This window comes from Talpa europaea, assembly GCF_964194135.1.
Source record: "Talpa europaea genome assembly, chromosome: 8".
Classification (NCBI taxonomy): Eukaryota; Metazoa; Chordata; class Mammalia; order Eulipotyphla; family Talpidae; genus Talpa; species Talpa europaea.
Genome location: NC_140075.1, coordinates 89,180,991 through 89,204,341, shown reverse-complemented (window position 1 = coordinate 89,204,341; position 23,351 = coordinate 89,180,991). Strand labels below are relative to the sequence as shown.

Sequence of the window (23,351 nt, the reverse complement as noted above, 5' to 3'; positions counted from 1 at the left end):
TTCACCAGAGACAGAGTGGGGAGCAGAACAGGCAGATGTACTACAATACACTGTTGAGGGGAGCAGTGAGCGAGAAAGGGAGAGGTCTGCTGCACCATGTGGGTCACCTCCCTGGCCAGGGATCTAACTCATGCCTCAATGGCTGCTGATAGCGTCATAGTGCTGAGACTTAACCCCTTGCGCCACCAGGGAGGCCCTGTTTTTGTTTTTTAACCTAACGGGAGGGAAAAGGGGAGAACCTTCCAGGAGGGGAAGAGAACATTAGGGATTGAGGAGATTGAGGAGATCATTTTTTTTCACCCTTAAATTTAGGATATAGTCCTGGAGATCCTAATCCAATGTGTGGTCTGTTACTAAGATTCCTTCCTCCTTCACAGGAGAACCCTGGACTCCAATTTTTGTCCCTTTAACTCATCAGTAAGGCTGACAAAAGTGTTACTTAGCTTTTCTCTCAACCATCTCTTCCTGAATTGGCAAATGCTGAGTTCAAGTCTCATTCTGCTTTGTACCTTGGTGATGTAATTCTTCACTGTATTTTGTTTCTCTGATATGTAGGCATATTAAACTTATTTTATCCAACATTTCTATTTGTTCTCTGTGAGATCACTGGTGTGATTTGCCTACTTACCACTAAATGTGAAGTCAGTAAAACAGGTCTTAGGGAAAATGCAATAGTCAGTTTTGAATATCTCAGATAACAATAACAAATAAATTAGACATACAAGGTTCAGTGCTAAGAAGAGAGGTTGAGTTAAGTAGGTATATTTGAACACTGATTGATGATAGTTCAGATCTTGGGTGTGAATGGGACTATATGGCAAATACAGAAAAAGATGATTGGAACCAAGTGCTGAGAAATTCCTAAATTTAGAGATTTTATGAAATTTTTTAATTTTTATGAAGTTTATGAAAAAAAGAGTATTTCATGTGAGAATATTCTGACTAAAAATAAATCACACACAGTTTAAAAATACTATAAAATTTAATATTGCAAATAAATATATATACATTATATAACCTTCAATAGTGTCCATTATCATTATTTAGAAACACTGATATGTATATAAAATATGTAAAAATTACACAGTTGTTGGCTTCTATAAAGCAAGTCACCTATTATACATAAGAAAGCATTAACAAATTCATTATCTAATCTTACATAAATGTTTTATATATACCAAAGCCTATCGCATTCCATAGGGCACAAATATTGGCCAACTAGTTCTAACTTTTTTGTTTTTAACCATTAAGATAGCTTTTTTCAGGTATCTGACTTGTGAGAGCAGAGAGGGAAGTCCAGTGAAGTTATTGAGGACTCACACTGATATTTTTCTAGAATGAAAAAATAAAAACATCTTACTTGATAATACATTTACAAGTCAAAATGGGCTCTAATACAAATGTATATGGAGAGGTTTTGAAGAATAAATTGGATATCCCAGGGGAGGATCAGCCGCTTGTACTGTAAGGTTTCTTAAAAGTAGTGGGTGAGCCTGTATACTATAACGTTCTTCATCATCGTTTGTCGCATAAAGCAATTCCCATGAAAGATTGGCCCACTGACCTCTAACAGCTTCAGCATTTAACTTCCCAACTTGGATCAATAATTCTTGAAGGGTAAGTACTCTCCCAGTGTAAACTCCCTTTAAAGTATAAAAAGAGGGGTGGGGAAGGGAAAAAAGATTGTATTAAAACTTTTATATTTTATATAAACATATATAACTATATGCTGTGGAGGAAAAAGTCCATTGTAATTGGCAAATATAAATGTACACGAGTTACTTATTTTCAGAATTAAGAATCACCTTTATTTGGTGACTCCGAATAGATATGAGAAGAAATTCTCTGACAGTCATTTCATTCAATAACCAGCGCAACAAAATCTCAGTTCCTTTCCTTTCTATCCCCTCACTCTGACTTCCGCAGTGCATGAACCCTAAGTACTAGTCAGTGAAAAATTACACAATAGGCTCTTATTAAAAATATTTATTGGGATAAAATCATATTGTTGGGAGGTTTTTATTGATTCAAACTTGTTGGTAATCACTGTTCAGATTTTCTATTTCTTCACCATTCAGTTTTGGAAAGTTGTTTCTAGAAACATCCATTTCTTCTAGTTTGTCCAAATTTTTGGCATATAATTGTTCTTAGTAATTGTTTATGATCTTTTGTATTTCTGTGGTATTGGTGATAATGTCTCCTCTTTCATTTCTGGTGTTGAATACTCTTTCACTTTTCTTGGTTAAGTCTAGCGAAAGGTTTGCAATTTTATCATTTCAAAGAACCAGCTCTTAATGTTTCACTGATTTTTATTACTAATTATCTTTTTAGTTTCTGTTACATTTATTTCTAGTCTGATTTGTCATTTCCTTCCATCTTCTAACTTTGGACTTCTTTTTTTCTAGTCCTTGAGGTGTAAAATTTAGATTATTTGAGATATTTGTTTCCCGAGGTAGGCATTTATTGCTATAAATTTCCCTCTTGGAATTACTTTTGCAGCATCCCATAAAATTCTGTTATGTTGTATTTCCATTTTCATTTGTCTCAAGGTACTTTTGTTTTTTTGAAACCTTCATGGGTTATTGGTTGTTCAGTAGCCTGTTGTTTAATTTCCACATATTTGTGAATTTTCCAGTTTTTTTTTCCTTATTAGTGACTTATATCTCATACCATTGTGGCCAAAAAATATGCTTAATATGATTTCAATCTTTTCAAATTTAGTAAGATTTGTTTTGTGGCCTAACATGATCTATCTTGAGAGAATGCTCCTTTTACACTTGAGAAGAATGGGTATTCTGCTTTCCAGTGGAATATTCAGTGTATGTCTATTGAGTCCATCTGGTCTAAACTCATGTAAAATTGATGCTTCCTTTTGATTTTCTGGATACAAGTCCAATAACACATTGTTACAATTATTTTTATAGTTTATGTCTTTAAAAGAGGTCAAGAGAACTAACACATATTTATTGTTTTGCCACATTAACTTATTTATCATTTCTTGTTCTCTTTATCCCTGTATATTCAAATTATCATCTGTAATTTTTTTTAAAGATTTATTTATTTATAAAAGTACTGAGTACAGTCAGAAGCGCAGGAGGGTGAGAGAATTCACCAGAGCCAGAGCAGGAAACAGAACAGGCAGACTGATGAAATACACTGCTGAGGGGAGCAGTGGGCATGGCAGGAGATGTCTGCACGCCATGTGGGACCCTCGCCAGTGGCCAGGGATCAAACTGGCGCTGCAGAGGCTGCGGGCAGCTTCGCAGCCCAGTGCTCAACCGCTGCGCCACCAGAGGAGGCCCTCATCTGTAATTATTTTTGTCTAATACTTTATTCACAAGGATTCCTTTGTATTTTTATGTTATAGGTCCAACAATATATTATATACATATTACTTTACACAATTACTTTTAATGGTTTCACATTATTATCTGGAGCCATTTACTTCCAGCCTGAAAAACTCCACTGGTATGTCTCATGGCCAGGTCTACTAGCAACAGATATTCTTAGTTTTTGTTTATCCAGGAATGTCTTTATTTTGCCTTCGTTTTTTAAAGAGATCATTTTATTGGATATAGGATTCTTGCTTGATGACTTTTTCTTAAAAAACTATTTGAATTTTGTGTACTCTGGTCTCCACTGTTTGTAATGACAAGTCAGCTATTAATGTAATTAGAATTCCCATAAAATTTAGAAGTCATTTTTGACTTGCTATTTTCAAGAGTTTCTCTTTGGTTTTCAGCATTTCTCCTCTGTGCTTTTTCTACTTCAAGTTCACTGAGTTTCTTGGATGTGTAAACTAATGTTTTTCAATATATTTGGAGTTTTCGTCATTATCTCTTTGAATAATTTTTCTGCCCTATTCTCTCCTTCCGTACACTAATTGGTATGCAGGTGCAGTTAATGGTGTCCTACATTTCTGTGTAGCTCTCTTCCTTTTTATTCATATCTTTTCTCTTGTTGGACTGCACAGTTTTGATCTAGAACCTTCATTTGCTTATATGCCCTTAGGACTATTTCTAAGATATTAAATGGCTATTTTTTAAAAAAAATAATTTTAATTTTCATTGAGGAGTACATCTGTGGAGCTCTTTATACGGTAAGGCCAAGTGTGGAACCTGCATAGGCTTGTAACATTGAATCTTTATATTGTGCATACTTGATTTTTTTTAATGTAAAAATGAATACTTTATTCATAGAGAGAAGTTAGAGATTTCAGTACTGAATTTATAATTTTTTTCTGCAATATTTGTGACAACTCAAAACCTCAATCACAATTTCTACACAACATTCACTTCCAAATCTTTTTCACAAATATGAACTAAAATTTTTTTTATATATTTCTTACATCATTTTTCATTTTTGCACAAGGTGTGCATTTTCATCTTGGTTATATTCCCCATACAATTGCACCCCCCTTATTTTGACCCCAATCCCTCCACTCCCTGCCCCCCCCCACCATAGTGTGTCTCTGGTTTATATATGCTGGGATCATGCTCAGTGAAATAAGCCAGAAAGAAAAAGAAAAATACCAGATGGTCTCACTCGTAGCAGGAGTTTAGAAAACCTAAATAAAGGACCACACTTGATAACTTTATAAGCAATGAGAAAAAGCACTAAATCTTAGGGGAAAAATCATCACTTATTTTCACCCATCAGATTTGCTTCAAATAGAATATATAGATGTCAACAAAAGAAATACTTGGCCATTTACAAATTAATTTTTCTTCTAGGAATCAAATCCAAAGTGATAATTCATACACTTGAATTTGGGATAGGAATACAACCCATTTAGTCAAATATGCTACCGTGAAATACATATACTTGGCTATCTTACAGGTAAGTTGCTATACAGTGGCTACACAAATTTTTTTATCAGCTATGAGATTTGTAAAAAAATAAATGAATCATTTTAGGATTGGACTATGTTGGCCATAAATTCATGATAATACATGCCTTAGAATGTAATTAATATATCCTTATCTAGAAAGTTATAACTATCATTTAGTTCAAACACTTTATAACTGATTTTCATTATTAAAGGTTAATATATGAAAATGTTTTAAAAAATATTTTTAACCTTACCATATTAGGATCATACCCCAGAGAAAACAAATAGGGTTTTTCTTGTAAAATTGCTTCCTTCCACTTTTCATCAGATGTCAAACCAATGTACCAGTCACTTTCATATTCCTCAAGGTAGGTAGTCATCTCTTTAAAGTCTTCTATTGGACCTAAACTTGCTTTATCAATCATCAGTTTCAGAGCATATCTGAAAAATGGAGGAACAAAGAATTTTAGATTCTGTAAATCACATTGCCAGATGAAATAGATTTGTTCAATAAACATTTTTAAGACACTGCACTGAAATCATACATATTTCAGATAAAAAGATGAGGGAAAAATGAATGCAGTAAAAGAAAAATAAAACAAGGAAGTACAAATTAATGTACTTGATACAATGATATATACTAAGATTTTTTTTTTTCATTTTTAGGAAAATGATTATTTTTTAAAGTTAAAAATGAAGGCGTATTTTCAGTTACATATAAAAAACCCCTACATTTTCCTGACCTTGCTAAAATGTACATGTAATAAAAAGGAATTACCTGAAAGCTTTCAGGGTTAGCTGGAACAATTCAGGTTTTTCTGTGAGCCAATCCAAGGCAACAGACCAAGGCAAAACACCATTGAAAACTCTCAAAATATGACCAGGACTAGGAACCATATTGTCTATTCCAAATAAACTAAAATAACAAGTCATTACTGCATGAACATAAAAGTCTTTTAAAACTCTGTCCTTTGCAATTTCTTCTAGTACATTTGAGGCATTTTCTTGTGAATGAAAGCATTCCAACTGCCTTAAAACAAATTGGTACCAGTCTTCTGGAAATAATGAACTCATCTCTCTCATTTTGGAATTAGGCAAACAGTTAGATGTCCATTCTTCAGGTAAGCTTAACAAGTGAGAATGAGAACAACTGAACTCCATGAGAGGGATATATACCATGTCTTCTTGTTTTCCTTTGTCAACAGCAGGGTATCCCAATATGACTGTTTTATAAAGATTGTTTTCAGGAACTGTGCCTATAGAATGGTTATCAACTATCTGTGAGTTAATGGATCCTGGAATAGGCAAATTTATACTAGGGAAACCTTTCAATTGATTTTTTTCTTCTTTTCCTTTTTGAATAGTTGGCTCATCACCAAAAATATTATCATCAGACCAGTCATCAAAATTTTCTGAATTTAAACTATCTGTGTCATCTGAGGATTGGGTATGTGGTGAAGTGTTCAGAGCAGGCAGGATTATGAGAGATGCTTTCCCTTTATTTTCAGTGTTGAGGACAGTCTCCTGCAGACTTGGCCTTCGGGAGCAGTACTGAACAAGTATCCACACAAGTACTTTCACAAGGTCACCTTTAAATTCTTTTAAGTTATCATGAGAATCAATTATCCCAGATAAGACATTCCGGGCATCAGAATATGTTTTCACAGGCAAAACAGTACAGGGTGTCAAGATATTTCCAAAGTGTTCGTTAATGGAACATACTCCTGCATATTCTTCTTGTTCAAAGGCACTTTCAAAAACTTCATCAACTTTTCGTGCTTCAGCTGTATGACAGGATGTCTCTTGTAATTCTAACCCCTAAAGAGGAAACAAAAAATACTTGGGCTTATGATCATTTATTTTGCAGAGAAAAGCAAGTAGTTTTGAAAATTTCCACAGAGCTCTAAAAATATGAAAAAAAAAAATTCTTTAACTCAAGAGCTACACCTTAAGGTCAAATTTAATGGCACTTAATACTCTGATGAGAAACAATGCTACCATTTTAAAAGAAATTATAATATTTCACTAGAAATTGGAGTTAAAAAACATTACTGAGTCACATTTTTGAGATCCTCAATTAGATAGGGATAAAAGGACAGGAAGAAAAAGAGACAGATATTTCATTATGTTCTATGATGTTCTATTCTACAATCAATATTAGCCTACTATTAATATGTGCATATGGACATATGCTATTAAAGTACTTAGGCATTTGCACAATTAAAAGGACTTTTTTTTTCCAAACTGAGTTATTAAATATTTGATGTGTACATATCAGGTAAAATTTATGCATATACTATAAAAATGCGAGGTTTCAAATGCACATTGACCTTAATGTTAATACAGCAGTAAGAATAGCCACGTTCTAAAATCATTATCCATATTAAACGATCCTGAAAACGGCCCAAGTAATGAGATCCAGGTAAGAGGAGACCTAAAAAAAATTAGAAAAACAAAGGAATTCATTGTTCATCTTGTTTTATTTTGTCAAGTGAATCTTCAAAATTGATAACACACTTGGAGCTGATCTGTAACTCCTTCCACCCTTTATTATGTCAAGAATAGAAACAACTATTCATTGCATATCGTGAGGCATTAAATTAAGCTCTTTACAAAAGAATGGTTGGAAGAGAAAAGTTATAGTTATTACAAGAATATAAGGATTTTTTTTCCAGAGAAACATCAAATTATTACCTGCTATATAAAATCCTAAATACCCATTAACCATATTAGTAAAGTATTAAATACATAAAACAATTTCACATCAATGATTTAAAACATTTTGTGGTGTTAAAAATTTACATGAAGTGCTACTTACCCATAATGTACAAACATTTAGAACTTAGTTTTTCTTTTAACATTATGTTGCTGAGATTTGCCCATGTTGAAGGCAAACAGCTCAGTCATTCATAATTGCTGTTGAGAAGTCATTGTATGCATTTAGCTGAATTTGAATATTCATTTCCCTGCTAACATACATTTCCTATGTTCCCAATTTTCACTATTATAAATAATGCAACAGAAATTATCTTTGTGCAAGTATGTTTGTACAAGTATGCTTGTACAGAAAGAGTAACAAAACTATTATTATCTTTTGAAAGATCTGTTTTTCAAAGTTGGCCTTTGGCATATAGGAACTTGTATTTCAAGGGTTCTTACTACCCAAACTGGGAAAAAGTATATGTTTGTGCTTAATGTGTTCAAATGATGAAGTTCACGTTAAACTTGCTTTCTTTTGGGGAGTCTAGATTTTTGGTACATGCTAGGCACAGGGTGCTACATACCAGCTCCTGAAAAAAGCTTCAGATATTGAGTCTTAAATGAGCTTCCCTGATAGTCACTTATCACCCAAGTTGTTACGGTGTGTTTCTGGGGAATTAAGCACATTCTGTGTGATTCCACTGGGAGAGGTGGCCTGGAATCTTATACCTGATCTCTTACTCCCTGTGAGTTTTCCCTTCACTGGTTTTGTTCTGCATCCATTTCTTATAACAAATTTTAGCCATGAGAATAACTGCACACTGAGTCCTGTGAGTCCTCCCAGTAGATCATCAAATCTGGGAATGGTCTTGGGGACTCCTACAATAAATGTGAATGAGTTTCTCTAGAATTGGAATCACTGGATCATGCAATCTAAATCCTAACCCCTGGGCTGTGTGATATGTAAATCTTTACTCACACAAATACTCTTTAAGGTGGTTATATGAATTTAATTCCCTGCCAACAGGACTTGAGATTCCTTTTTCCCATGCCCTAGTCAATTTTTGACAATATTCAACTTTTTACATTTTCACCAGATGTTTGTTCGATATTACCTCACCCTTCCTTTCATCTCCCTACCAGGAATAATGTACTTCTTAGTTGAATGTAATTTATTTGATAATACAGTATAGCTTCTATCTAACTGTTAAAGTATTTATTATTTAGGATGTCAGTTTACACTCACAGGTATTTTAAAAACTAGCATTGCGTTATATAATAAAAAATTAATTAGAACTGGAAAAAAGTAACAGTGTAGAATAGTCCCCAAAAGCGTTATTCAAAATGAATACTAGAGGGCGGAGCAACATGGCGGCGAGGAGACGCTGCGAGTAAGATCTCCCATTAAAAAAAGTTAATAGGGAGGAAAAGCAGCAGGTCCCAGTGAGAACTGGGACATGGAAGATAAACGGGTGACTCCAGCAAACTGCCTGAAGAAGAAAGTGGCCATAAAAGAGGACCAGAAGGGAGGAAAGCGCAGAACCCTGCTCTCCTCCCCCGCCCACAAAGTCGGCACTCTCCGACCAGCAGAGAGGAGGAAAACAACAAACTAAAACGACCAACAAGAACAAACTACGCAGCAAGCGGGACTGTGAGTGGAAAGGAAGTATTGCAGCCACCACACCCCGTGAATGGGAGCTGTGGAGAACCCTGCAGGATTCGCCACGGCGGTGAGCGAACGGCTCCGGGCGCCATTGGAGAACAAAGAGACTCTGGAGGAGACCTGGCGGAAAAGCGGCGCGCTTGGCGCGCTTGAAAAGCAAACGCGGATCGGGATCGCGGCTGCCCAGGTCCCCGCGCCTGCGACCTAGGCTTGCGGAGAGACACACGGAGGCCCTCACTGAGGTGAAAGTCCCTCACTGAGTAAGCAGGAACCAGGTGCCCAGGCACGGGAGCGGGGTGCAAAAGGCGCCATTCCCGCACCACTGAACTGGGCTACAGCCCACGTCCTGGACCTGAGGGCTTTGGAACTGAGACCCGGGGCACGAAATTTGGGGCGTGGGTTATCCACGACGGGGGGGGGGGCACAAGGCAGACACAGCACCCCAAAGCCGTTTAGGTTTACCCTACCATTCTCACTCTGTTCCCTGTCCCACGGGGGGGGCGTTGAAAAGCAGCCCCCCAATAACAATAGGAGAGATCTCTGGCGCCACCTAGCAACCAGAAAAAAAAGTCACTAACACCCCATATAACAGGGAAATTTCTTAAGAAAAGACTTCTTGAAAAGGGCAGAAGGCTTCTGGAGGACCCAGTGGCCAGCTGGGAAGTTAGCCCATGCCAGGCCCCTTCCAACCAGCAGTCTGAGCCCACAGAGGGAGAAGGCACCCACGTCCGGGGCAGACCGGGCGCGCAGAAGAGTGTGACTGAGACTGGATGCACAGGGACTGCGTCCCGCTTCGCCATTTTAGATCAGGGACATTTCTTCAGTAAAGACTGCCTAAAACCAGCAGAAAGCTCCCCCAGAAGCCAGAGATGGCTCCTGGAGGAGCCAGAGGGGAGCAGAGAAGTTCACCCAAGATGCCGGCCAGTCCGAGCAACACAGTGTCCCAATGCATACGACAAATTAGAAAACAGACAGTAGGGAGTAGAAGAACCACACGCAACCTAACAACTCCTCAGGAAAGAAGCACACCACAAAAAGAAAACCACCCCCCAGATTGCAATGACAGTAACTTGGAAGAACTTCTGAGCCTTCCAGAAAGAGAATTTAAAATTGCCATGATTAAAAAAGTGACAGAAGTCATAAAGGAAAACAATGATCAGAAGAAGGAAATTGAGTCCCTAAAGAGGGAAAACAATGGTCAGAAGAATGAAATTGAGTCCCTAAAGAGGGAAGTAAAAGAAATGCAGGAGATCAAAGAATTAATGGAGGAACTAAAGAACTCTGGGAAAAGCAATGAAAGCAGAATAGATGAAATGGAAGAATGAATAAGTACTCTTGAAGACACAAATAAAAAGAACCAAAACAGGGCCTCCCCGGTGGCGCAGCGGTTGAGCGCTGGATTGCGAAGCTGCCCGCGGCCTCTGCGGCGCTGGTTCGATCCCCGGCTGCTCCCCGGCCACCGGAGGAGGATCCCACATGGTGCGCAGACCTCTCCTGCCACCCGCTGCTCCCCTCAGCAGTGTACTTCAGTCCTTCTGCCTGCTCTGCTCCCCACTCTGGCTCTGGTGAATTCTCTCACCCTCCCGCGCTTCTGACTGTACCCAGTGCATGTATAAACAAAACAAACAAATATAATAAATAAATAAATAAAAGCATGCCTCTATTAAAAAAAAAAAAAAAAAAAAAAAAAGAACCAAAACAGAAAAGGAAAGAGAAGTACGAAGGAAAAAGAATGAAGAAAGACTTCGGGAACTATCTGACTCCATGAGGAAAGGAAATATAAGAGTTATAGGAATCCCAGAAGGAGAGGAGAGAGATGTAGGAACAGAGAAAATATTCCAGGAGATAATTGAAGAGAACTTCCCAAATGCGAAGCAGGAGCTGAAAATTGATATACAAGAAGCAAGAAGAACACCAAACTTCCACGACGAAAGGAAAAATACAGCAAGACACATAATAGTAACGCTCCCAAGAATCCAGGACAAGGAAAAAATAATGAAGCTGACAAGAGGGAAGAAACAGATAACATTCAAAGAAAAACCAATCAGGCTGACATCAGACTTCTCTGAAGAAACACTACGGGCAAGGAGAGAGTGGAGGGACATAGTCAACAGACTCCAAGAAAACAGATGCCAATCAAGAATACTCTATCCCGCAAAGCTCTCCTTCCTCTATGAAGAAAGAATAAGGACCTTCCCAGACAAACAGAAACTCCGGAATTTCATTACGACTAAACCCCCACTCCAAAAAATACTACAAGGAATCCTAAAGCCAGAACCTCGGAGGGACGAATAACAACAAAAGAAGACCCAAAAAAAAAAAAAAGTTATTAAAAGAATAAATAAAATCAAAGGAAAGACAAACACAATGGCAAATACAGATGCTAACATATCAATATTAACTCTAAATGTAAATGGACTAAACTCTTCAATAAAAAGACACAGAGTTACAGCCTGGATTAAGAAACAAAACCCAACCTTTTGCTGTCTCCAGGAAACACATTTAGCTACAAAAGATAAAAATAGGCTCAAAGTTAAAGGATGGAAAACAATCCTACAAGCGAATGGACCAAAAAAGTAAGCAGGAACAGCTATACTTATATCAGATAAAACAGACTTCAAACTCAAAAAAATAAAAAGAGACCCCAATGGTCACTACATTATGATCAAGGGGACAATACTTCAAGAAGAAATAACACTCATTAACGTATACTCACCAAACGAAGTAGCACCAAAATATATCAGACAACTGTTGTCCTCTCTGAAAACAGACATCAGAGAAAACACATACGTAGTGGGAGACTTCAACACACCACTATCAACAATGGATAGATCAACAAGACAAAAAATAAGTAAAGAAACTAAAGCTCTAAATAAGGACCTAGAGCATATGGGCTTAACAGACATCTATAGAACACTAAACCCAAAAAAAACGGAATACACATTTTTCTCAAGCGCACATGGATCATTCTCCAGGATCGATCACATACTGGGGCACAAGACAAACATCAACAGATACACCAAGACTGAAATCATACCAACCATCTTTTCTGACCATGAAGGCATCAAACTAGAAATAAACCATAAAAAGAAGGCAAGGAACTATCCTACCTCATGGAGATTAAAAACCACACTACTGGAAGACCACTGGACTAACAAGGAGATCAAAGAAGAAATTAAAAAATTCTTTGAATTGAATGACAAGGAGGACACCAATATCCTAAATGTATGGGATGCAGCAAAAGCAGTAATAAGAGGAAAATATATAGCAATAGAAGCTCACATCAAAAAACAAGAAAGAACTCAAAGAAACAACCTAATCTCGAAGCTCAGAGATCTAGAAAAAGAACAACAAAAAAAACCCCAAAACTAATAGAAGAAAAGAAATAATAAAAACCAAAGCAGAAATAAATGAAATTGAAACTAAAAAAACAATCCAAAAGATCAATGAAACCAAGAGTTGGTTCTTTGAAAATATCAATAAAATAGACAAACCCCTAGCCAGGCTCACAAAGGAAAAAAGGGAGAAAGCACAAATAAACAGGATCATAAATGAAAGAGAAGAAATCACAACGGACACAGCAGAAATCAAAAGAATAATCAGTAACTACTATGAACAGTTATATGGAAACAAGTTCAACAATCTAGAGGAGATGGACAAATTCCTACAACTCTACAATCACCCAAAGCTAGATAAAGAAGAAATAGAACACCTAAACAGACCAATTACAAGCAGCGAAATTGAAATGGTAATCAAAAACCTCCCCAAAATCAAAAGCCCAGGACCTGATGGATTTACAAATGAATTCTACCAAACATTCAGAGACGAATTTAGTGCCTATCCTTCACAAACTCTTCCAAAAAATTGAGAAGGAAGGGACAATACCAAACACGTTCTATAAAGCCAACATTTCACTAATACCAAAACCGAATAAGGACAACACAAAAAAGGAAAACTACAGGCCAATCTCCCTAATGAACACTGATGCAAAAATCCTCAATAAAATTTTAGCTATCAGAATCCAACAATGTATCCATAAGATAATTCACCACGACCAAGTAGGATTCATTCCAGGGACACAAGGATGGTTTAACATCCAAAAATCAATCAATGTTATCCAACACATCAACAAAAAGAAATATAAAAACCATATGATAATATCAATAGATGCTGAGAAAGCTTTCGACAAAGTGCAACACCCATTCATGATAAAAGCCCTGAAATTCTTGGGATACAAGGAACATACCTCAACATCATAAAGGCCATCTATGACAAGCCAACAGCCAGTATCATTCTCAATGGTGAAAAGCTGAAAGCAATTCCATTAAGATCTGGAACAAGACAAGGATGTCCACTCTCACCACTGCTTTTCAATATAATACTGGAAGTCCTAGCCAGAGCAATAAGACAAGAGAAAGACATACAGGAATCCAAATAGGAAAAGAAGAAGTCAAACTATCACTATTTGCAGATGATATGATAATATACATAGAGAATCCCAAAAACTCCACAGAAAAACTAATTCAACTCATCAATACATTCACTAAAGTGGCAGGATACAAAATCAACATGCAAAAGTCAGTAGCCTTCCTATATACAAACAATAAATCTGAAGAAGAAGAAATCAAAAAAAAAATCCCTTTTATTATCGAAACAAAAAAAATCAAATATTTGGGAATAAATCTAACAAAAGAGGTAAAGGACCTATACAAAGAAAACTATAAAACACTGTTAAAAGAAATAGAAGAAGACACAAAGAAATGGAAAGACATCCCCTGCTCATGGATTGGAAAAATAAACATTATTAAAATGGCCATCCTACCAAAAGCAATATACAGATTCAATGCTATTCCAATCAAAATCTCAATGTCATTCTTCAAAGAAATAGAACAATTATTGATGAAATTCATATGGAATCACAAAAAACCCCGAATAGCCAAAGCTCTCCTGAAAAAAAAAGAAGGGAATGGAGGCATCACACTCCCAGACTTCAAACTATACTACAAAGCCATAATCATCAAAACTGCATGGTATCGGAACAAGAACAGACATACAGACCAATGGAATCGAATAGAAAATCCAGAAATAAACCCACAGATTTATGGTCAACTAATCTTTGACAAAGGAGCAAAGACTATGCAATGGAGCAAAGAAAGTTTGTTCAATAAATGGTGCTGGGAAAACTGGGTTGCTACATGCAAAAGAATGAAGCTTGACCACTACCTCACACCATATACAAAAATCAACTCAAAATGGATTAAAGAACTAGACATAAGACCTGAAACCATAAAATACATAGAAGGAAATATAGGCGAAACACTACGTGATTTGCATATCAAAGACATCTTTACAGACACATCACCCAAAGCAGTGATAGTGAAGACAAAGATAAACAGCTGGGACTACATCAAATTAAAGAGCTTCTGCACAGCAAAAGAGACAATAACAAAAACAAAGAGAAACCCCACCAACTGGGAGAACATTTTGCACACAACACTAATGATAAAGGACTGATCACAAAAATCTGCAAAGAGCTGATGAGACTCAGCAACAACAAAGAAAATAGTCCAGTCAAAAAATGGGCAGAAGAGCTAAAAAGAAACTTCTCTGAAGAGGATATGCAAATGGCCAACAGACATATGAAAAAATGTTCAACATCACTTGTAATCAGGGAAATGCAAATCAAAACTACCATGAGATACCATCTTACACCAGTGAGAATGGCACATATTAAAAAAACTAGCAACAGCAAATGTTGGCGAGGTTGTGGAGAAAAAGGAACTCTTCTACACTGTTGGTGGGAGTGCAAACTGGTCCAACCACTATGGAGAGCTGTGTGGAGATTTCTGGACCTACTAAACATAGAGCTTCCATATGATTCAGCAATTTCACTCCTAGGTATTTACCCAAAGGACACAGAAACATCAATTCCAAAGAACACCTGCACCCCTATGTTTATAGCAGCACTATTTACAATAGCTAAGCTTTGGAAACAACCCAAATGCCCAAAAATAGATGACTGGATCAAGAAGATGTGGCACATATATACCATGGAATATTACTCAGCATTCAAAAAAGATAATCACATGCAATTTGCAGCAACATGGATGGCGCTGGAAGGGATCATGCTCAGCGAAATAAGCCAAAAAGAAAAAGAAAAATACCGGATGGTCTCACTCATAGCAGGAATCTAGAAAACTTAAATAAGGGACCAGGAAAATGAATAAGTATAAGAAAGTGAAAATCAAAATCAACAAAAAACTATGAACGAGAGACACTTTTTGGGGGGTGGGGGTCGGGAGGGGAGGGATTGGGGCCAGAATGGGGGGTTTGCAATTGTATGGGGGAATATAAAAATAAAATTTATTATTTAAAAAAAAACAAACCTATGACAAATTCCTTTTCATATAAAGCCTAATTTGTTACCCAGAAAAAAAAATGAATGCTAATTAATGATTATTTGTAAAAAATTTGTACTACAAAGATAAAGTGTTTCCTAAATTATCTCACATAATAGAAAATTAGAAAAGCATAACTCAAGTAAGCATTTGATTAAAACTTTTATTTTAAATTGCTACTCTGCTTGGTATTAGTTTGCCAGGAAGGTACTAGACATTTCTAAAACAAATTTCAGGGGCTAAAGCATTTGGTAGGAGACAACACATTTTTGGCATCAGCTTGTACCTTATTGAAAGCTAGCCTTGAGAAGTATAATATAGTTGATTTTATAGTAAATACACAATGAAATTATAAAACTATCTAAAATTAGTTCATTCTTGTCAAAAATGTATTTTCTTACTCATATTTGCACAGCATTTCATTTTTGGAGGTTACTCATTATTAACCAAAATTTTTGTTATGCCCTGTCACTGGTCAGACTATTTAAATTGCAATACAACTATTAAGATATGAGTAAACTCTTTTAAGCTCTACAGTCTGACATTATGTAAAGCTAGTGTTCATTCTTTATGGCATTTACTTGACAATAAACTCCTTATACATTCACAGAAATTTTTGGAAATAAGATGTTATTATATTTCAATGGTGGGACGATAATCTGATTTTATTCAAGAAAATATTAAAAAAAATTGTCAAGTCACCTTACTGAAGTTTTTCTTTGGTATTTTTATTTTATAATTTTACCTCAAAATAAGTAACAGAGATATACTTCTATTTTATACATAGTCTTTCTGCATATACATCAAAGTATTTAAATGTGTATAGGACAGGATCAAGAGTTTTTCCTTCGTGTTCATTTTTTATACTTTCAATACATTATTGAGGATTTTCTTATGCACAATCCATTCACTTACCTAAACTTCCAGCTGCCATAGCAGACTGCAGTGCAGTGATCAAACTTGGGACCATCTGGTAGTAGTACATTGTATCTGCACACACACAGGCTGAGGCACCCACTGCTCCTGGCCAACTCTGATTTGGTCGGGGAAACCCCACCAAGAACAAAGGAAGGGTGAAGAGTGGAAGTAAGGGTGAGGAAAGAAGAGTAGAAAAAACTATGAAGATCAACACAAATGGTGAGAAGACAATGTTGAGTATACATAAACTGGTGGTTGATTTTCGACGTTTTTTCTCTGTCCATGATGCCAAAAGTACAGTCACAGCAAACTGCAATTTAGAGATGAATTGAATCAGACGATCACGTAGGATGCCAACCTGTAGAAGTATAAAATGACTTTTTTTTTATTATGGAAGACTTTTCATGAAGTTTCATGGTCAAATCAAAATCACAAAGAGATAGCAGTTCACACCCACTAGGAATGATTATAATGAAAAAGTCAGATAATAGTAAGTTTCAAAGAGGGTACAGAGAAATTAGAATATTCATATATTGCTGGGTGGGAATAAAATATTTCAACCACTTTGGAATAAGGTGTGGCAATATCCTGAAGTTTTAAATATAGTTACTTTACGACTGAAATTCCAATCCTAGATATATATACCCAAGAAAAATGTAATCATATGTCCACACAAAAGTTTGTACACAAATGTTCATAGAGCATTATTTGTAATAGTCAAAAAGTAGAACTAACCCAGATGTTTATTATCTGATAAATGAATAAATCAAATGTGGTATGTCATGCTAAGGAATATTATTTGGCAATAAAAAAGAAGTGGGCATGAGTAAATTATATATAAAAGGGGTCAATTATATGGTTAAGGATGGAATTAGGCTTTTAGTAGTAAACTTAAAATTAGAATTTACAAATGTTGATTAATAATGATGTACACCAGAAACCTATGTTATTATAAACCAATGCTACTAAAAAAATTGTTTAAAAAAGTCAAACACTGATACATGCTACAAATGGATGAACTCTGAAAAACATATAAATGAAAGGAACCAGATGTAAAACATCATTTATTATATACTTCTGTTCATGTGAAATGTCCAGAATAGGCAAATCCAGGGAGATTAAAAAGTAGGTGAGTAGTTGTTGGGGCTGGTTTGGGGGGTGGAATGGGATAGAGATTGGGAATGGGGAAAAATTGGTGATGTATATGAGGTTTGGGATGTTGAAAATATTCTAAAATTAGATTGTGCTGATGGCTACAAAATTCTAACTATATATCATTCAGCTGTATACTTTGAATTTTCTGGTATGTGAAATATATCTCAATAAGGCTGCTAAAACATATATTTACCAGTAAAAGTCTGATTCCTGTATCCAGGCTTCTGTTCCACCACATGTCTGTACTGGAGACAAACAAGTGTACTGCTGATACAATGACTGTCTCCAATAAAGCATTTTCTGTATTCTGCCATACCTACAGTACACAAATTATCTCCTTTATAAGGTAGAATTTTATCATGTAAGCAAACTATTAAACAAAAATCACAGTTATTAGCAATAGGAAAATGATGATAAGCAAATATTAGGATTACCATTCTAAAAGCTCTTGTGAATCCAATGGAGACAGACACAGAATGGAGTTTTTGTAAGGAGCTGTCCAATGAAAGAAATGCTAGCACAGCAAAAGGTGACACTAAGAAAATAAAAAAAAAAAAAGAGACAAATTTAATAAAGGCAAAGTAACCCCATCCACCATATTTTATTTTGGCCACTGACTCTTTTATGAGCATATCTAAGTAAATTAATTTTTATAAACCCAATTAACAAACTAAAACATAAAAAAACACTCTATACAGATAACACATAAATATGGGCATTCTGTAATATTTTTGTACACAGGTTTGATTTTATCTTCCTACCTAGATTTAATACAAGATTAGGAGATTTTATCTTCCTACCTAGATTTAGTAAAATCCGTCTCACAACACCAATCTTCATGAGCCTTGTTTGCTTTTCTAAGAATAACGTCATGGTATGCACATCCTTTGGATAGAAAGGGTTTCGGAAAATTCCAAAGATATAGACACCTTGAATTTCTCTAAGTATCCACAGTATTGTAAGTAGTATTATCAAAAGATAGCTAACAACAGCCTGGGGATTGTTTTTGGAAATATTTGAGAAACCCGCAAAGTGATGCAGCAAGCTTGTCTCTAAGAGAGCCAAGACTAATATGGTAATGTAGAAAAGGCATTCCTTCCAAGTAAACTGTTTTTCTGAACCGATAGGTAAGGCCTTAGATTTGGTTCCAACTCGGTGTCCGATCACACTGTTTTTGAAGACAAAACCCATCTCTCTTAGGTTAAGACTCAGTAAGAATCCAAGTCCAGTCATGAAAAGAACCACACCAATAGTGCTGGGAATAAAATACGATATTACAGCTGTTCCAGCAGAAATGATGAACATTATTAATAACCTGCAGAGGAAAAAAAGAAAAAACAACTTTCTTGAAAAGAGAAGATGTGTTTTAAGAATAAATCACGTGAAATTTTAATATTTAAATTAATTACCAGAGGTGGGTTGACACAGATGAGCCTCCAAGGCCAAACTCTAAAACCTGTTCCATTGCCCATAAGAAAAGTGCATCGGGTGGGGGCAAAATCCCAAGTGCCCACAAAAAGGGTAAAAATATAAACAAAATATGTAAAATCTGGTTCATCTGTTCTAATGCTGGTATATTTACTATAAACCTATAAGAAAAAGAAAACAACAAAATCATGAAAACAATGTCTAGAAGAGGATATTTCTAGTAAAAAACAATCCACATACTACCATACCCTTGCCTCAACAGAAGAACACTTACAGAATGCTCCTAATCCTGATTTGCAAAAGATCATAGAATGGGAGGGGGTGGGGAGTAGAGAATGGGAATAGATAATAATTATTAATGTGTGCGAGATTTCTTTTGAGGACATTGAAAATGTTATGAAATTAGATAGTGGTGATGGCTGAAAATTCTAACTATATACCATTCAACTTTAAGTTGATGAATTTTGTGAACATTGTTCTTCCCCTGTACTAGCAACTATCCCTATTGTGTACAAATTTAGCATTTAAAGAATATGTGGATTCAAGTGTGGAAAGAAGTAATTAAAAGTAATTTACTGAATAACACTGAATTTAGGGATTTATAAAACTGAACAACTCATCCCAAGGCAAAAATATTTTTCCTCTGAATGTCCAAACCACAAAGGTAAATTTCTACCAATGATTCTTTTAGAATTTAAAATATTTACCAGTGATTCTTTTAGAGCTTAAAATGTTTAAATAAGAAATTGCAAGTAACTCTGCCAAGGGCAGAGTGCTTCCAAAATAAAATGGTAGGACAGGCATAGGCTGGAAATTCCCATTCTAAAAAGGAGAAAGAGGAAAGGAGGAAGAGGTGGCAGATTCCAAAGAAGTCCAAAGTTTAGCAAGGAGGATTCTATTAGATCTCAAGTCTCTTTGTTTTCCTACTCTGTCCTCAGCAATGTCACCCAAACATCTGTAGCTGGGGGTCCAGCCCCATTGCTTTGCAGGGTGGTACCAGCCCCAACTCCCAGCAGAGGACTTCTAGTTTGTTGAAACCAAGGGAATGCCCTGATAATCTCTCAAAGATTTTGGGAGTAATTTTTCCCTCTTGCTAAAAGAATAGTACATGTTTTAAGCCAAACTGTTCTATCACCCTCTTCCTGTCAAATCTAAGATACAGTGTTTGTTCATTTTGTCTTTTCTCTATCCCCGCTCAGTTCAAACTGGCAGTGCTTCTGTTGGAATATCTCCATAAACTCTCTATTGAATAGTTTAATCATACCCTCAGTGTTCTTTTCAGAACATGCTTTCTCATTTTTGACATGAATAAGCCAGCAGTTTCCCAAAAATTTCAAGTTCTAGTTCCTTTCTACTTAGTTCCTTCTTTAATTCATTTCTCTCTTTTTATATTTTAATATAAGCAGCCAGGAGGAATCAAACTGTTCCTTCAATAATTTGCTTAGAAATTCCCTCAGCTATATATTCAATTTCCTCTGTATCAAGTTCCACTTTCCATAAAAAAATAGAAAACAGTTCAACCAAGTTCATTGCCAACTTAGAATAAGGTCTGTCTTAGCTCCAGTTAACATGGAAACTGCCTAAAACCTCACCAGAATTGCCCATAATGTCCATATTTCTAGCATGCACTTCAAATTCTACCACTTTCCACCCATTTTCCAGTTCCAAAGGCACTTTTCTACTTTTAAGTATTTGTTACAGGAGTACCTCTCCTCTTGGTATCAAAATCTTAGCCATCTTGGGCTGCCAAAACAAAATACCATAGACTGGACAGTTTAAACAAGAGATTTATTTTCATAGTTCTAGAGGTTAGAAGTCTGAAATCAGAGTGTCAACGAGGTTGGGTTCTGGTGAGAACTCTCTTCCTAACTTAAATAGAGTTGTCTCTGCTCTATATTAATAAGGTGAAATGAGAGCTCTCAAGCTCTCTAGTATTTCTTTATAAAAGGACATTAATCCCATCAGACTAGGGTGCCACCTCATTATCCTAATTACTCCACAAAGACTCCATTTCTAAATACCATCACATTGGAGGTGAGGATTTTAACATATGAATTTTGAGGAGACACAAACATTCAATCCATAATATGTCTGTACATTTCTACCTAAACACTAACCCAGGAAAGAGAAAGTTGCAATCTAAGGAAACAGAGATAGCAAAGTCAGATTTAGAGAGACAAGCAAAAGAAATTATCGATCTTGTTATAACATTTTCTATTTTTCTTTTGTAGCAAAATGATTAAAAACCAACATTCTTCTATATAGTCATAACAAAATTAGAGATGTTATTCTAGTCACCTTAAATTCACTCAATCTGTGCATAATATTCATATGTATCAATATTAAACTCTTTATTTCTCCCTCATATGACAGTTCTACCTCTTTTCAGAGATTTCAGGCAGATTTTGTCATAGATTCATAGGCACTATTTAAAGCAAAACACAACATTGAAACTTTGTTCATTTTTCTTATCTTCAATAATTGAATTACTGCTTCAATGAATGAATGTCTAACAGAGATTAGTCCTCAGGTATTAAGCATCAAAACAACTGGTCACTCAATGGTTTGTTCTTGATGACTTTCATCTTTTAATAGTAATAAGAGCGCTTTTACTGTGCATGCTTAAAAAAAGCAAGTTATAAAGTATTTGACAGCTTATTACCTGTGTGCAAGATCTACGAAAACAAAGAAAAAAATATAAAGAGGTCTCATAAGAGGAGTGATTTCGTAAGTATCCTGTGTTTGGAAAGTCGCAGTCTCCGTAGCTGTGTTTACAATTAATGAATATTCTGCTATACATAATGTCAACCATCCAAAAACAAATAGCAGAGCAGTGCCTCCCACACTGCTGTACAGCAATGTTATTCTGCTTGGGAGCAGATACCATGTTCCAAGACCACATACTAATCCAGCAAGAACAGAATGAAAAACAATATTGGCTATATATTTCTTGCCAGGAATTAGAAATTTGATAGTTTCAGCACCAGCACAACTTGTAAATTCATGTTCATCTTCCTCTGCCAAGATATCTGTAGTTAGCATTCTTTCTACTGTTACTGATTTGCTTCTTGCATATAAACTTGTGAGCTGGATGATAAATGCAGTTAAAAGCATTAGTCCACCTGAAAGTGCTGCTGTGTAATAGTCCTCCAGGATGCTGAAGTGGTACAGAAGTGTTCCTATTCCACCCAACACCCATGGCATTAGAAAAAGGATAATTTGATTAACATATATGTAAGAAGGGGCACAATAGCCTAATTTGAGACGGGGGCCTCCAAGAATAGTTTGTGGAAAGCGCTTCAGAAAGAAGTCCTGTTTGTAATCATTCAGCAAAGGCACATCTGGACTCATTCTTCTCACTCAGTATTCTGAAAGTCACATCATCTTCTGTAACACAGCAGTCTCTAAGAGAAAGAAACAAGTCATTATGTGAAAATGTCATACTCAAAACACTGCAGGAAGGAGGGTCTCCTGATAACTCTATTTTATCTCCTTAGTTTGTTGTTTCAAGAGGATTTATTATAACTTTACTTCTCTGGCTTCTCCCCACTTTCTAACATAAGGTTGGCACAAAACAAGTTCTTGCTAAGTTATTTTACTCGAAAATAATCTCATACAGTATTAATTGATATAAGCTTTAATATGTAAATTAGATTTTAAGCTAATTCACTTTTTTAAAATTTCAAGGTTACAGGAAAGTTCAAAAAAAGTCATTACTTTCAACTCAAATCTGCCAGTGATTTAACCAATCATTTTCTTGAGAGTTGGGTTGTTTGTTTTTTAACTTCTTCCTCTCTTACAAGAGTCTGCAACTTTATCTGTAAAGGGTCAGATAGTAAATATTTTAGGCTTTGTGGACCATGTGGTCTCTGTTACAATTACCCAAATAGGCTGTCAGCCAGATTTAGCCTGTGGGCCTTAGTTTGCCAATCCTTACTTTATAAAATAAGGATATTCTCTTAATTTCCTTGAATTGATAGTGAAATTGAAATGGAAAACAGAAACAGAAATACTAAGTTATTATTAACATTGCTTAACAATTATAATGAATTCATGATTTTCTAGTAATCTAAAAGTCAAATCCTGCTAAAATAGTAGCATTTCAGAAAAAAAAAAAAAAAACCACTGGAAGCTCAACATGTAAAAGGAAGAGCAATGCACTGAAAATCAAAAATTTTCAGCTGCCAGAATAGATGCTTATTGTTAGCTATGCTACCTCAGGCAAGCTGCTTCATGATTCAATGTTTAATTTTTCTGT

At 35.8% G+C, this 23,351-nt stretch overlaps 1 protein-coding gene across 1 annotated transcript; it reads right to left on the bottom strand.

The window, feature by feature from the left end:
• Nucleotides 1-1,391: 1,391 nt before the first annotated feature.
• On the bottom strand, nucleotides 1,392-22,444 carry PCNX4 (pecanex 4; the record flags this gene model as incomplete). Its single annotated transcript, XM_084240785.1, has 10 exons — nucleotides 1,392-1,643; nucleotides 5,086-5,272; nucleotides 5,610-6,649; nucleotides 7,162-7,265; nucleotides 16,508-16,868; nucleotides 17,859-17,981; nucleotides 18,100-18,200; nucleotides 18,466-18,980; nucleotides 19,075-19,254; nucleotides 21,756-22,444. The coding sequence occupies 10 exons, from the start codon at nucleotides 22,442-22,444 to the stop codon at nucleotides 1,392-1,394; spliced, it is 3,552 nt and encodes a 1,183-aa protein (XP_084096911.1).
• Between the last annotated feature and the right edge of the window lie 907 nt (nucleotides 22,445-23,351).